The following is a 15529-nucleotide window of genomic DNA, read 5'->3' on the forward strand; positions in this document are numbered from 1 at the left end:
GGTGTTCCAGACATCTCTCTCTCTCTCTACAAACACCCGCTTGTTCCCTAATGAAGCATCCCAAGGTGTAGCCAGGCCAGTTGAGATATGTGATCATAAATAACTCTGGTTCTATCCCGGGACCTGCTCTCAGCTCTCCCTTAAATCGCCAAAGAGGAGTCGCCCAGGAGGAATCCTCACCAGATGCACAAACCACGTCAGCTGGATTCTTTTTAATGCAAAGGAGCATCAGAGCATCAGAGGTGATTTAGTCCACTATGGAAGAGATGAATATGAAAATCTAAAATGAAAATATATCAGTGGTTGTTTATTAAAGAAAAACAAGAGAGGGGGAGGGGTTTGACATTATCAATCATATTTACAACTTTATTTTGGTTCATAAAAATCTATAAAACAAGCTTTTTACAAATAATATTTAAAAAATATATACTGGTAAGAACCTTTCTTTTCTTTACATTTGTTTTTGTCCCGTCTGAACAAAAAAAAATAAAAAAAATCACATTTTTCTAAAAGCTAAATGTTTCCGCAATTCAAGGTTGTTTAACATGATTAACTGAAGTGTCAGTGGTAAAATGTTCACAGCAGAACTCTTATTTAAAATATCAGAAATGATGGAGGATGCGCTACAAGATAAAATCCTTTAAAAACCACACATTCAGCCCTTTGTTGTCAACACGAGCACATACATAAAATAATCATCATTAAAAAGTGCAAAATTTGCAAATTAGTTTTTTCGGTAAACAAATCTGTTACGTGTGTTATGGATTATAAAAGATTTAAATAAAGTCTGTTGTGTGGCGTTAAAGCGAGAAGGAAGATCTTCAGTCCTTTCATTTAGCATTTTTTGGTGCCTTGTTGGATTTGTTGAGGATCTTCATCAAGTTTTTGGACATGAAGTACGGCTTCTGCAGAGATCCATCGTTACGCTCCAAGTCCTCCACTGTGACAGGGACGAAAAACAGACAGTGAGTGTTGTTTAAGTTCAGTTAAATTTGACCGAGTTTACTAAGTGTACTCACAGAAGCAGAGGAAGAGCGTGTCGACACACATGTTGTAAACGCTGAAGAACCCGTGGGCTATGAGGTAGCTGCCGAACACCACCGTCTACACAGATGTGGAGAAAAGTCAGACTAAAGTATTTTGTTTTTAAAAACAGACGTAAAGGGTGTGGTTTGTGACTTACAATAATCGGCATCCAGTAGTAGTTGAGGGTTTCAGAGCGGAAGGTGTCGCCTGGGAGACGAATTCGTCCAGAGAAGAAAAAGAAAGACAAGACACCTGGAGAAAGAAAATAAGATTTCAGATGTATTCATTTCATTCATTCATTTTATGAACTTTATTACAACTTTAACTGATAAAACATGAAACAACTTCTGGGTAAACTGATTGATTTAATTAATGAAAGTACAGATTTTGAAAAACAGATCACTACATGTGACGCTCTACCTTCTAGCTGATGGTTTAGTGTGATCTAAAGGATCATTTACTGCGGGACTAGACGGTGTGAGCCACTTATACTTGTGTGCTCGTCAGTCTGGCTCACTCTGCTAGAACGCCACACAAACACTAGTCAGCGCCGTGTCTTTTTTTTGCCAGTCGGGTTCATTTTTGTTTCTACTTCCTGCTTCTTTTTCAACAATGGCAACTGAAACTTTCGGCAAAGTCGAGTCACACTTTGTATCTCCGAACCTCCTCAGTTAACTTTTCCTCCATCTGTTCCATCTTTATTGATCCAAAACAATCAATTGGAAAATTGCAGAGATGGAGAAGCAGCTGGAAATACTAAAGAGGAAACACACAACCACCAAGCGGACCAATCACAGCTCTCGCGGTCTGTGTCGTGGCGAAACGTAGTGACATTTCTAGGGAGGTGCACGTCAGTTACTGCGCTAGGGTCCTAATGTTTAACACACTTGAAAATTTGACTACTTGGATTGGATCCAACTATTTGTACACACACACAAAGAAGTGTTAATCTAGAATGTAAAAAATAATAAAATCAGAGAAAAATCACTGAATGCTAAACTTGGACAGGTTATGCAAATGTAGTTAAATCATCCTGAAGCGTCTGCTGTGACAGATTTGCCAAAATGCACCAATGTCGTCGTCGTCCTCACCTACTCCTCCGACCACCAGCAGCTTCCCGAAGAACAGCAGCAGGTCCGTCACTTTGTCGAGCACCACGACCCTGAGAGGAGACGCAGCACAGGTTGGAGAAACATGACACTACTCGCCGAGTCTCTCAAACAAACACATGCAAATATATGTATGTTCTGGAAAGACAGCTCGTACTCCGCAGCATCAGCGACACACAACACGACACGACAACTTTAGTGTAGGAAGTTTAGCACAAACCTTAATACGTTTCTCATGAGCAGCTTGAAAGCGTTTTTGGCTGAGACGCAGAAGTTTTTCCCATAAACGGCAATCTGACAAGAAAACAACTCATTTTAGTAAAAAAAAAAAAATATTATATCATATTGTATGAAAATCAGACACAGTTTAATGATGGACCAGAGGTAAATTCTAATTATTACAGCTACAACAAAAGTAATAACCCTGCACCGTATGATGCTGGGCTCACCATGATGTAGGCGTTCCTGTTGAGGAACTTGATAAACTTCTCCAGACACCACAGGCAGCACTTCATGCAGCACAATACGAAACGTGCACATGGATTCTGAGCAGCTGCAGAGGACAACAAAAAAAAAAAACATATGAGTTTCTTTCATGTCGACGAGTTTATCCCGTTTTAAATGTGATGAAGGAGAAAAGAGCTGCTTCAGCACTTACCTCTGGTTTTGTGGTCAATGTACTCCAGAATCATCCTCGCTATCTGCACCAGCGTCAGGATCAAAGCACCAAATGCCAAAGAGCCCACATGGTACCTAAAATAAAATTAAATAAATAAATAAACATCTTACGGGTTATATGAGAGCAGTTTGATATGCTATCACAATAGATAATTATTAATAAACAATTAATTTACACAGCAAATGAAGAGTTTGTATTGAACCTGTCATGTGCAGGTCTATTGCACCCTCTAGAGGACAGAGGAGGAACTGAAGGTGCAGGTGACATACCTGAGTGTGCGCATAAAGCTGCCAGCCAGGGGGAACGTGGGGATATCTCCCGGTTTGTTGAAGGCCCAGTAGTAGGAGGCGAAGGCGCCCGCCAGCGTACACTGTCCCAGGGCGATGACGAAGTTGACGCACCAGAGAAAAGCGACCGCGTTGTAGATCTGCAGGTTGAAGAGGTTCCTCTGGAGGAGACCCTCGTCGTTGTATTTGATGAAGATGCAGCTGGCCGAGGGGCAGTTTGGGTAAAGCGAGGAGTCGAATTTCTGAGAGGAGGAGATCGAAATGAGGAGAGAGAGCCAGAAAGTTAAAAGGTGAGGGTAGATGGGAAAACGTGAAGAGTATGTCTTTCATCACTCTTGTCATATGAGACATTTGTGGAGCGACTGGACATCGACGTTTGTGCATACCCACAAATGTATGGACGGAGATAGCTCTTGTTGCCATCAGTGCACTCTAATTGAAAATAAAACACTCATCATCTGCTCAAACTTTAGATTAGATCAACGTGGTCTCATGTAGCCTGGCTCCGCCTGCCTACGTACTTCCGCTCATTTGCATTCCCTACAGTACTCCGTCTGGAATAGCTTGATCCGCTAACGTTTACTCCGGCCAACTGGTTGGCGGACCAATCAGCGAACAGAGGGCGGGTCTGAGAGCGATTACGTTTCAGTTGCGCGCCGAGTTTGAAATGTTTACATGAACGGAGACGGATATACTCGAAGCCATTCGCTCCGTTGTGGATATGCTTACTGGCATTACAGCACTTTTATTCCAATTTCGCGTCCTTAATTGCAATGGGGGATGGTAGAGTAGCGATTTGTTTACTTGTTGCGTTCTTGAAAGCGGAAGTACGAGGCAGCATAGCCTGAAGGCTCCGGCGCATAACATACGTCATTACCAAACGTTAGTGATTGGTTAAAGGAACTCCGATGATTTTAAACCTCAAACCGTGCCCTCCCACCAGGAAATAAACGTTTGCCAATGGAGCTAGGCCAGACTCTCTGCGAAGTCAGAGAGTCTGGTATCCAGGCTAGGTCTCATGGTCTCTTGTTGCAACATCGCTCCCAGTCTCCTCTAGTGTGTATGCCCCCATCGTACCCACTCACCTGAGGGTCACAGGCCGCGGTGCCATTGACACCAGCACAGGCGTCGGAGTTGGAGGAGTTGAGAGCGACCACTCTGTAGATTGGGTTTCCTGACGTGGCCAAATATCTGCATGCATTAGTTTAGTAGAAGAACTGACACATCTGGAGTGTAGATGTTATCGAGTAGTGACGATATATCAGACGACACGTGAACAAATGAACACTTGGAACGGATCAAATTAAAAGGATACAAAGCAGTGGCGCCCCAGTAAGCCACACACACCACCAGGAGAACAAAGGTGACCACAGGGTACAGCATAGTAGACATCATGTGACCGACCGCTCTGTAGAACGTGAACACACACACATCAAGTTATGTACAAGATCATGTGTAAGATACACATAGATGGTGACACATAGAGTGAATCAACAGCGCGTGAGTCCCGTGGATTGTGTTTTGTCGTGCGGCGTAACTCACTTGCTGGACTCCTGGATGAGAGCGATGGCTATGAGGATTCTTTTCCGCAGGAAGATGACGGTCAGAAGAATGATCGCCTCCGCCACAGATATGATTATCACTGAGGAGCAGAGCCAGAAAAGTGTGAGAAGAAAGAAGAAGATCTTTTCTCTATTTAATCTGTTTTTTATTTTTGTATTTCCTCTCTATCCTCTCCGATAGCGACTCGTAGTTAACGTAACGTCTAGTGTAAAACACATATCTAACGGGAAGTGGGTCATAACTCTTTAATCAAGGTCATCTGTAACCAGTGGCGTTTTACAATGTCATTAATAAAACATTGTGGTTGCATAATAATGACGCTTTTATTGCATGTATGTTTTTAGAGCACACGTGATTTGGCAATGATGTAATGACGGTTTGTTTCATCTGTATTGGTATTTGACCTAGTAAAATAATCTAACCTAATTAGATTACTGACGTGCACACAGATAATGCTCCAAACTCCTCTGTGAGAAATGTTTGGTGATGGCTAAAAACAAAAAGCTCAAAAGCATTTCAGGAACTTACAGAAGGCCAGCCAGGTCTCTTGGACTTGCAGGTAAGTCTCAAAGTTGGTGGTGAAACCGATATCAGAGATGGTAGCAGCACTGCTTTTCAAGTTGTCGTACTCCCAGTAACAGTGCCATATGCCTGCAAATGGTGGAAAAGGAGAAATTGATCAGAGGATACCCAAACAACTCAGTCTTGTTCTAACCGACTATAGGCTAAGAACACCTGAAGTCAACCTGCAGCACTCAAACACAGGACTACGAACGCTTTGTCGATTAAGACACAAAAGACCTGAACCTGCTTTATAATTGCACGCCATTCTGACGGTGGTTCAAATTATCTGTATGTATGTAGAGAAGGCTTAGTTTTCAAAAGTTTTGATAGCTGTGAAAGTTACAAGATTGATGCTGCCTTCAAATAAAACTTGAGAACTTGGGAAGTCGTGACGGGAAGCACTGACGGTAAGTAGAGAGGCCACAGCAGCTGGGCAAATGTTGGGAGTCTTGAACCAACGGCCTGGTAATTCGACATAGGAAATTAAATAGTTCTGGGAATACAAACATTTTTCTCTTCAGTCTCTTGAGTTATTTCCCATATAAAATTAAATTCGATCATCTCGAATTTCATGTGACACCTCGGACCTCAAAGTAAATTCCGGACTATAAGCCGCTACTTTTGTCACTTGCTTTGGACCCTGCGGCTTATACAACGAATTATGGATTCTTACAGCTAACGGTCACCAGGGGCGCACTATCATGTCATAGACGATGACACGAGGATTAAGAACTGACTTTTCTGGTATAGTAGGCTTGTTATTTTGATACAGTAAACGGTCGTGTTACTGCACCTTTACTGCTGTGTTGGCTGTTTTCGAAAAAGATGCTGGTTATTTTGTTGAGCAGCCGGGTTACTGCACTTTTCCTGCCGTGTTACAGGCAAGCACTTTTAAAAACGAATTAAATTTAGCCATTTAACGTTATTGCCTCGTCAAGCCTTTGTTTTTTGTTATACTGCACTACTACGGTACTATGACTGCAGGAAGTGTATTATTTGTGCGCTGCACGAATGCTGTTTGTAATGTCAAAGATGTGAAAGTTTGATCGATTGATTTTTTGTTTGATTGATCGAAAAATTTATGTTTGTCAAATGTAAATAAATGGGACTCTTTGCGTTTCCAAACAGTCATTTCTGTCCTGACAATCCCCTCCGTGGTAGAAGAAACCCTTACGGTAATTAAACATTAAAACACCAGCGGTTTATAGTCGGGTGCGGCTTATATATGGAACAATCTGTATTTTCCCCAAAATTTAGCTGGTGCGGCTTATATTCAGGTGCGCCTTATAGTCCGGAAAATACGGTATATATCACAAGAGGGGGGCCGTTCTTAAGGACTTTTCTCGTGTACGCGTGAAACACAATCTCGTTTGTAGGCAGCATAATAAATAAACGCGGGCTGCCCAGCGACATAAATTCTGTCTCGGTGAGTGTTTACCATATGCCCCGGCGCCCAGGAGTCCTATGATGAGCACCCACACCATGACCGGAGCCGTGAACCTCAACAGCAGCAGGAAGAGCATACTGACCACCATGGCTATCAACAGACCACTGAGACAGGAGAGGTGGACACAAGAAGGAGGGGCGAGTTAGAAGAGATTAAAGAGTAAATTATTAAATTGTAAGACATAGGAGATAAGTCATAGATGATACGGTCACTGAGCACTTGTCTGAGCTCAATTAAGTTTCTCTGTAAACCATGACCCCCCACAAGGTGAAACAACCTCCTTGCTCTCACAATGTTTATTACTGTGAAGGGTGTATTAAATGCAACCAAATCCACAGACCTCTAATACACCTAAACTAACCATGATTCAGTTTTCCTCTCAGTATAATCTCATCTAATTTATATCTGGATGTCAGCAGGTGGCAGTGTGCAGTGAGAACTCAGAGAGGCGACTCACATGAGGATCCACGGCCATGACGATGCAAAATCCTCAAAGATCCGGATGCCGACGTCCCTGGCGTTGAAGCCTTTCACAAGGTCCCTATTCAAGACAAGAGCAAGGAAAGGACAAGCTGCGTTGGTGGCGGTTCTCCTTACTTAATAGTTAAAGTGAAAAGCAAACGGCTAGATTGAATACATGTATGTATATATATAAATACACATACATACAGTAAAGAAAAAACAGAAACACAGCAGCTACTACTTCTCTTTAAAACATCTTTAATATATAATAAAGCAAAGCAAGCTAGGAAAAGAGCGACGACCCCGGAGAGAAAGCATAGATACTACAAAGAAAACTACACGACTAAAAAAAACTAGAAACTTCAAACCCGCCGCTACACTACGGCCCAACACAAAAACTCACGACGTCACTGACCCTGTTCTGCGGTGACACGGGGGAAGAGGAGAGCGTGTGCGTTATTTCACATGCGAAGTTATTCGTCTAAAACTAAGAGTCATTTTACTTTTACAAACGGTTTCTTACCCAGTGCCATTCCTGATGATATCGAAGGTGTCGTTGACTGAGGGGGGCAAACCTGGGACATTGGAAAAGTATGAAGGGATCTTCCCCAGGGCTGTGACATCAGGCAAACATCTCCCCAGCACTAAAAGCAGAGAGAAGCAAATCAAAACACACACAGTTATTATTAGATTAACAGGATGTTTTTTCCCTTGAACATACGAGGAAACAAACTTTCAGTAGCAATAAATCATCAGAGTCTACTTGTTCACTCACCAGGTGTTGAGGGGACATAAAAGAAAGGACACAGCTCTTGGCTCACAATGTCCTGAACTGACTGGAAAAAAAAATAAAATAAAAAAAGTTCAATTATTGAGTAATTTTTCAGTGACTACCATCTGCATGTTTTTTCTATTTTTTCAAAAGAAATTAAAACAACTGTATCTTACCAACTTAGTTTGGCCGAGGTCTATAGATGAAACGCACAGGTCTTGATTGAAAACTTCTGTTAGGGGTTTATCAGTTAGATAATCCAGAACCTGCACACCACCGAACTTATCGGGACATGCTTTCACACACACCTATGGGGTCATGAAAAAAAACAATTATTTCTGTGACACTAGGAGGGAAGAGGGAAACAGTAAGGCATGATTAAAATCAACAAAATGCTTCTATACCTGCTTGGTTGGACACTGGAAACCATTCAGAGCAGTTGCCATAACATTAACTGATGTGGCACATTTGAGAAGGTCAAAGTAGAACAAGTTGGGCCGGTCTCTGAGAGAGAGAGAGAGAGAAAGGAGATAAAAGTTATTTTACTTCGTGTAGACATTTTATAGGTTAAAATAACAAAGGAAATACCAGAGCGAATATTAAATTACTTATTTAGTCCAACGCCGCAGAAGGATCCATTTGAATCTCTGGGATAGAGCACGTGTCTGGGATCTCCATAGAGCCAAGCTGATAAAAGACAAACACACGATGAAGTGAATAAAAGAGAATAACAATGTAAAAGATAAGGAAGGTTAGTCACACTCCATTATGTTCACTTGGGTTTGGCACTGAGAGATAGTAGCTACCAGAGAACGTCTAATAAGGGGAGAAGTGCCACTCTCAGTGAACTTCCGGCTTCTGAACTGGTTGCAGTTCCACTCTGGTTCCATATGAGGGCGCTCTCAGGACGAGTGCAGAATGAATGGCGGTCTATGGAGCAGTACCCCTCAAAATCCACTTTTCTCAGGATATAATTTTTTGTGCAGTAATTTGAATATTGTTTTTGAAAGGAGATGCAAAGAAATTACACATTGCTGGGTGTTAGATTTTTTAGAGTCACTTATTTGCTTTAAAAAGTATTTTAAAATGTCAATGACGTCATACACATCGTACGACCAGATACTGCTTTACGACAATCCTTCAGTCACTGCTTTGGTGCTTTCGCGCTCTGCACTTTCTTTTCTCTCAAGCGGGATCTGGTCGTAATCAGTCCTTCACTGAACAATCAGCGTTCATTAGCACAATGCTAGCGTGTTATGGGCAACAACAACTCAACCTGTAAGAAAACGAAAGGACACAAGTTCTCGTTCATTCAACTTTTGACCTATAACCCATGTTGAACTTGCAAAACCTACAATCAAATCTGAGATTTCTCAACGACAGTCGGGTGAAAGAGACACATTTAGCCGTTTAGCTCCATAGACTCCCATTCATGTCGCACTCATGGCGATCGCCCCCAGTGGAAATCTGGTGGAACTGCAACCAAAATTTGTTACAATGGGACTTAATAGAGAGTGGGAAGGCTCTCCGTAGACGGGCTCTGTTACTACTGTATGAGGGAGTATTTTGAGGGAGAGCGTTTGCCTGACTGTATTCTTGTGTTACAACAAACTCTGTAAAACGTCAGGTTTTGTTAACCAATTAGAAAGTACTAGTCAAAAGAATCGTATAAAATATGTGAGATGCAGCAATTTAAATAAAATTTCTAGTCAGGTAACTTTGGGGTAGCATCAGCATTTAATACTTTAATACCACAGGAGGGCACACCATGGTGTCTTGAGGACATCTCTCTTGTCCAGTGGATTGAATCATTGGTCGTCGTTTGTAAATATGCATTTTCTTCTGTACTTGCTGACCAAGTACGGTCCAAATGTCTGGGTGTGTTCTTGCCCAGCCCATTTCATCAAGGAACTCGTGTGACCAGCGATCCCAGAATGACTTTTTTCAGGGCGTCGACTGGCCATACTGCGTCCACCTGTCTGTTCTTCAAAGTGGAACTCCAAACTAAAGCCGATGAACTTTATTTATTGTAAATGACAGCGAATAAAAGCATTTTAAAATTAGTAATGCAAAGTAATATTAAAGTGTAATTTTAAACCACGATCTGATTTTTTATTTTTATTTTTTTTTAACCGCTACCTTTGCATTTAATATATTTAGCAATAAAACACTTCATTAATGGAAATAAATTCCAGCCTGTCAGCAGATTTCTCCCCTTAAACACTACAGATCTATATTAGCCAACCAGTGGCTTTGAATTGCCTTATTTTGGAAATAAGTGCGTAACCTATCGTGCCGGGTTTTGTTGACTCTAGATAAGAGAGAGAGGGCTCCGAGTGCTGGAATTAGTTTTACGACAGGGCAATAAAGAGCGGCTGAGTGGGGAAAATCAACTGGTCATAGTTATAACGCAGCCATAGAAGCTGAAGTCACCTACATTCTGCTTTAGGAGTGTGGAGAAAAAAAAGAGAAAACTGGAACACGGTGGAAGATAATCCCTGATTTCTCTCACCTACGATTCCGACTGCTATGTAGCCGAGGATGACGGCCATGAACAGAATACAGCAGATTATATCGGTGCATCCTCTGTTTAAAAGAAAGAAAGAAAGAAAGAAAGAGAGACAGCAACAGGTTTAAATGAACAGTCTTGACTCAGGTTTGCCTCGGTGGTGATATACGTGACACAGAAACACAAAGATCTTACACATGAGTAAATCAGAAAACAGCTCAACAGAGGATTTGCGTATTAAGGTGGACTATTTAGTGGTAGAGTGATTCACCTTTTCCTTATGGGCCCATTGAAGGTCGGGTCAAACTGAGCAGGTTCCCCTGCAAGAAAAGAGAAAAAACAAATACATGTGTCACTTTGATCAGAGACTTCCTGGTTGGGATTATAAAGCGGGTTAACCTGCAGCGCCACCACACAAGGAAATACGCTGCTGATTTTAATCGGTGTGTGTGTGTGTGTGTGCGCTGTATTTGTGTACTTGGCCTCTGAGTAATTAAGGTTGACGTGTCAGATAATTCTTCTAAGCAATAAGGCGTGTGCTTCCTACTTCTTCTTCTTCTTGAAAGTTAATGAATTACACCTCAAGTGAACGAGAGCGATTCTTCAGAGACAAGAAGAAGGTTTTATTCATATTTTATGGTTTGGTTGCTCATAAGTGCTTTAGTATATAATCACTATAAAAGAGTAAGTAAATTAAAAGGATAAAAGATCTCATTGTCACTTCCTGGAATAGAGAGACCCGCTGCCAAGAAGAGCAAATAATGAATCCTGGGAGAGTATTTGAGTTCACGTAAGGCTTCACATGTGCACTCAAGGTGCCGACGCTAGTAGACCTTAGACTTATTTGAGTAGAATTTGAATTTAATGTTTTCAGTTGAGGGAGAGTCTAATTATTTTATAAGAGGGGAACAAAGGAAATCTTGGAACTTGTTTGGGAACTCGCCCAGAAAACATTCCTCTGGGGGAACGACACGCTGGGCAGGAATAACCTGACAATCACGCTATTGATCGCCTTGTAATCTTAAAACGTACTTATTTTAGTCTTTAGTTTCAGCCTGAGTAGAGACGGGAGAAATGTTTTTATTGATTACCGTCCGACACATGCAAATGCTGACATGCTGTGGTAGTGGGAACAGCTCCAAGTGGACGGGGCATTGTGTCAGGCAGCTCACCAATCACTTTTCTAAAACAAAAAATTATAGCCACTGGGTGTAATTTGAATAAGGCCGAATGGAGAGTGTGTCAACAACAGCGCAGAGAGTCATGACAGGTTTTCAGAAGAGGATGCAAATATTCAACCAGGATACAGCATGAAGTTAGTGGCTGCTCGTTTGGGTCTGAGACGAGCCCAGATTCAGTGCGGTGAGTTAATGTAATCCCAAACAAACTAGGTACACACACACATATTCAGGGCTGTGGCGCAGTAAACCCCCCCCCCCAAAAAAAAAAGAAGTCATGTGTGGAATATATGAAATATTCTCAACAAAGGCACCTTTTCAGGACGTTGCAGTGTCACAAGTGTCAGATTACAGCTCTGCTAGGATACTGTGTTTAGTGTAAATGACAACACGGACACTGTGACTCTGTCTGACAGCAGCTATAAAAGAGCTTTCGGTTTTTATGTGTTCATAAAAATATAGGGGAGGAATGCTTTAAACCTTTAAACCTTTAAACCCGGCAGCAGGATGCTTTTTTTTTATTTATTTTTTATTGCCTGGACTAGTTATAGGTGGAAAGGTCATAAACTGACCTTGGGAGGAGAGGGAGCATGACTTATCTCACATTTCTCTGACAAGTTGAGTAATGTCATCGGCCAAAACGATGATTAGAAGATACAGCAGTGGAGATGTTTACTGAGGAACAAGTCGTTGCACATACTGTGTGTGGTTTATAGAGAAGACTCATCCTTCTCTCTATCGGCCTGATAACCTGCAGTATACAGAGGAGTATCACTGTAGCGTGAAGAATCAATTAAAAAAATGTGGTTTTAAATATTAAAGACGGAGACAATTTTACTCAACAGATATTCAAAGAGATTATTTTCATTATTAATCACTAAAAATACTTTATAATTTAGCTAATTAAAGACAAAAAATGCCTGTTTTAATTTTCCCGGAAGTCAATATGACATTTTCATTTTTGTCTAACATTTCTAAATCCTGGGCGGCACAGTGGCGAGGTGGTTAGCACTGATGCCTCACAGCGAGAAGGTCACCGGTTCGAATCCATGGGCCGGCTGGCCTTTCTGTGTGGAGTTTGCATGTTCTCCTTGTGTCTGCGTGGGTTCTCTCCGGGTACTCCGGCTTCCTCCCACCTTCCAAAGACATGCTGGTTAGGTTAACTGGTGATTCTAAATTGGCCGTAGGTGTGAGTGTGAATGGTTGTCTGTCTATCTGTTGGCCCTGAGATGGACTGGAGACCTGTCCAGCAGACCCCCGTGACCCTTAACAGGACTAATCGGGTATAGAAGATGAATGAATGAATGAATTTCTAATCCTAAACTTATTCAGTCTACCAGAACATATGAAGTGACAAACTGCAGCTAATAGTTAACGGACATATAGTTAATCAGACACCAAAAGCTGATTAACTTTAATTGTATTTACTGTACAAGAACTTAGTTTTAACCAGGTAACAGGTGTCATTTATTACATAAACTACATAAACTACCACATTAATATGTCCATAAGTAAAAGTAAATCTACTTTGCAGCAGACAGCTGATCTAGGATATATACTGCTCTCTAAAAATAGGCTTTTTTTTAAACTTAAACTTCATCTGTGGTTTTACTGCTTTGCACATTAGCACTGTTAACTTAGTCGTGTTTTAAAATCTGTTCCTCTGTTGCCTCAGGGCCACTTCAGGACGTTTTCTGGTCAATGATTTGCAGCAAGTCACTAATTTTCCGACGCCGTCTACACTTTAACAATCAAAAAAAAAAAAAAACATGATGTATGAGACATTGGACAATAAAAAGAACATGTCCCAATGTTTATTGGGTAACAAAAAGCTGTCTGATGAGGTGCCAGGAAGTTAAAATCAAAACTAAAGAAAACTAAAGAATTCCTACTTCCTTATGTAAGTTACAGCGGCCTTGAGCAAGAAGGAAGCTGAAACACAATCAGTCGACATTACATGTGGATGCACTCAGGAAAAGTTAGTTTACATACAATGGTGTTTTTTTTTTAATGGGTCAGTTGTTACAGTATGTTTATTTAAGTGTGTCAGCTCCAACACTTCGGTCACCACCCTGTCGTTTGGTGTTTTCACAAGGTATCTGAGAAGACACGAAACCCAGTTGGGTATTTATCTCCAGGGAGGGTTTGTTTACTGTTGCCTTTGCTAAAGCCGCACGGACTTGTGACTGCATCCACGACCCAAATATCGCAGAGTAAACAGGAATGAACGAAGAAGTCAACCTGTGTCAGCAACCATTGTCACGCTATATCTCTTTTTAAAAATCTTACCTGTGTCAGCAACCATCGTTTACAGAACAACCGTATAAATTCAACCTGGTGCTGTTCTCTTTCAGTTCAGCTACAAGCAGAAGTATCAGAGCTGATTGCTGTAATTTAAGCTGTAATTTTACCTTTTTGTGAAAGTAAGGTAACTATGTTTGAACTATATACAACAGTTCTGCATTAAATCCCCCTTCGTGACCATTATACTTGTTTAATTGATGTTAAAACAGCGTAAGCGGAGCGGTAATTCAACTGTATGATCATTTTGGAGGACGTGGTGATATTAAACTGTATAAATGACTAAAACTTATTTAGCCTAGCCCCCTGACTACAATGATATTTCAAACAAACAACAAACAAACCTGTCTCATCTTCCGTTTCTTAAACGTCCAGTGTGATGTTATTTTACAGGCGCTAAATGAGTTAGATTTAGACTTTTTAGCAATTTCAGAATAGCAAATAATATTTCCAGCTTGGATTTGAAATGCCGAAAGAGATTACACGTTGCTTTTTAGATCTAATTTAAGCTCATGGCTGAAGTTTGGAAGCTATTTTTAGCAAAAAGTTCCTCGTTTATAGCGATGGGAGACAAATAAACTAGAGAAATGTGAGTATTTTGTCCTTGATTTGCGTTGCTGTTTCACATGTGGATTTTCCTGCTCTTATCTGGAGGATTTTTTTAATTCAAGAAGGGAACATATACTGCATATTTTGCAGGAAAGAAAGGGCAACTTCCTTATGTCTCTCTAACCCCGTGGTGAGGAGGTCAGGAGTCTCGTGTGTTTTGACACACTTATAACACAACTGGGACACTATTTTGATAACAAGGCTGATATTAAATCAATAAACCAATAAATTTATTGTTGATGGCAGACGCACTCAAAACAGTAGTGGACGCGCCAACATTTACATAACATTTATAAAGTAGTTTTCACGTGCACTACAGTAAACTTTCTGATTTAAATGTAAAATAATAATAATAATAATAATAAAATAATAATAACCAATGTGTTGCATCGATTTAAACAGCTTGACCTTAAGGGAATATATGAATATGCTAACACATGAGCTAATGCCAATCTAAAAAAAGAATCTGTTAATAGTTAAAAAAGACATTAGAGAAAAAGTAAACTTTTGCATATCCTAAAATTTTTGCTATTTGTTAAAATAAATAAGTTGAATTAAGTTGTTAACTCTAAACCAGCTAACTTTTTGTAAGGTTGAGTATTATGATGTTAACGGCAGAGAGTGTCTCTCCCGTGAGGAGGCTAACGGGGCGATGTCAGCTCACCAAACTCGGAGTCCGAATTGTCCTCTTGTCGTTTTCTACACATGTTCCGCCTTCACCTCCACCTGTTCGTCCTTAACTCCCAAAACGTCTTTTGTTAAATAAAATTAAAAAAAAAACTCTTAAAATTGTACAAAAACGTAGCTTAAAAACCGAGTTTAAGTCGAGCTCGTGCTCCTCTCAGAGCGCATAGTAACCGATTGAGGAAATCTTTTTCTTCCTTGTAACTAGGCAGTGGCGACACGAGCGCAATTGGAGAGGGATGCGCACCTGCGCGGTCGACCGAAGATTGTTTATTGAAGGAAGAGGACTCACTCCCCAGACCTGTTGATGATGATGATCTGATTTGACCTAATTGTGAA

At 40.9% G+C, this 15529-nt stretch overlaps 1 protein-coding gene across 1 annotated transcript; it reads right to left on the reverse strand.

Annotated features, from left to right (window-relative positions):
* Positions 1–427: 427 nt before the first annotated feature.
* Positions 428–15353, reverse strand: slc44a4 (solute carrier family 44 member 4). The gene is made up of 22 exons (XM_084563952.1): positions 15171–15353; positions 10690–10738; positions 10422–10495; positions 8518–8596; positions 8314–8413; positions 8086–8217; positions 7913–7973; positions 7661–7781; positions 7133–7216; positions 6667–6779; positions 5193–5315; positions 4644–4743; positions 4417–4509; positions 4187–4292; positions 3084–3343; positions 2794–2888; positions 2585–2688; positions 2356–2429; positions 2118–2188; positions 1184–1278; positions 1020–1104; positions 428–940 (listed from the first exon to the last, which is right to left on the reverse strand). The coding sequence occupies exons 1-22, from the start codon at positions 15211–15213 to the stop codon at positions 831–833; spliced, it is 2172 nt and encodes a 723-aa protein (XP_084420078.1). The 5' UTR covers positions 15214–15353; the 3' UTR covers positions 428–830.
* Positions 15354–15529: the final 176 nt, after the last annotated feature.

The sequence above is a fragment of the Chelon labrosus genome (assembly GCF_963514085.1).
Source record: "Chelon labrosus genome assembly, chromosome: 16".
NCBI classification, from domain to species: domain Eukaryota; kingdom Metazoa; phylum Chordata; class Actinopteri; order Mugiliformes; family Mugilidae; genus Chelon; species Chelon labrosus.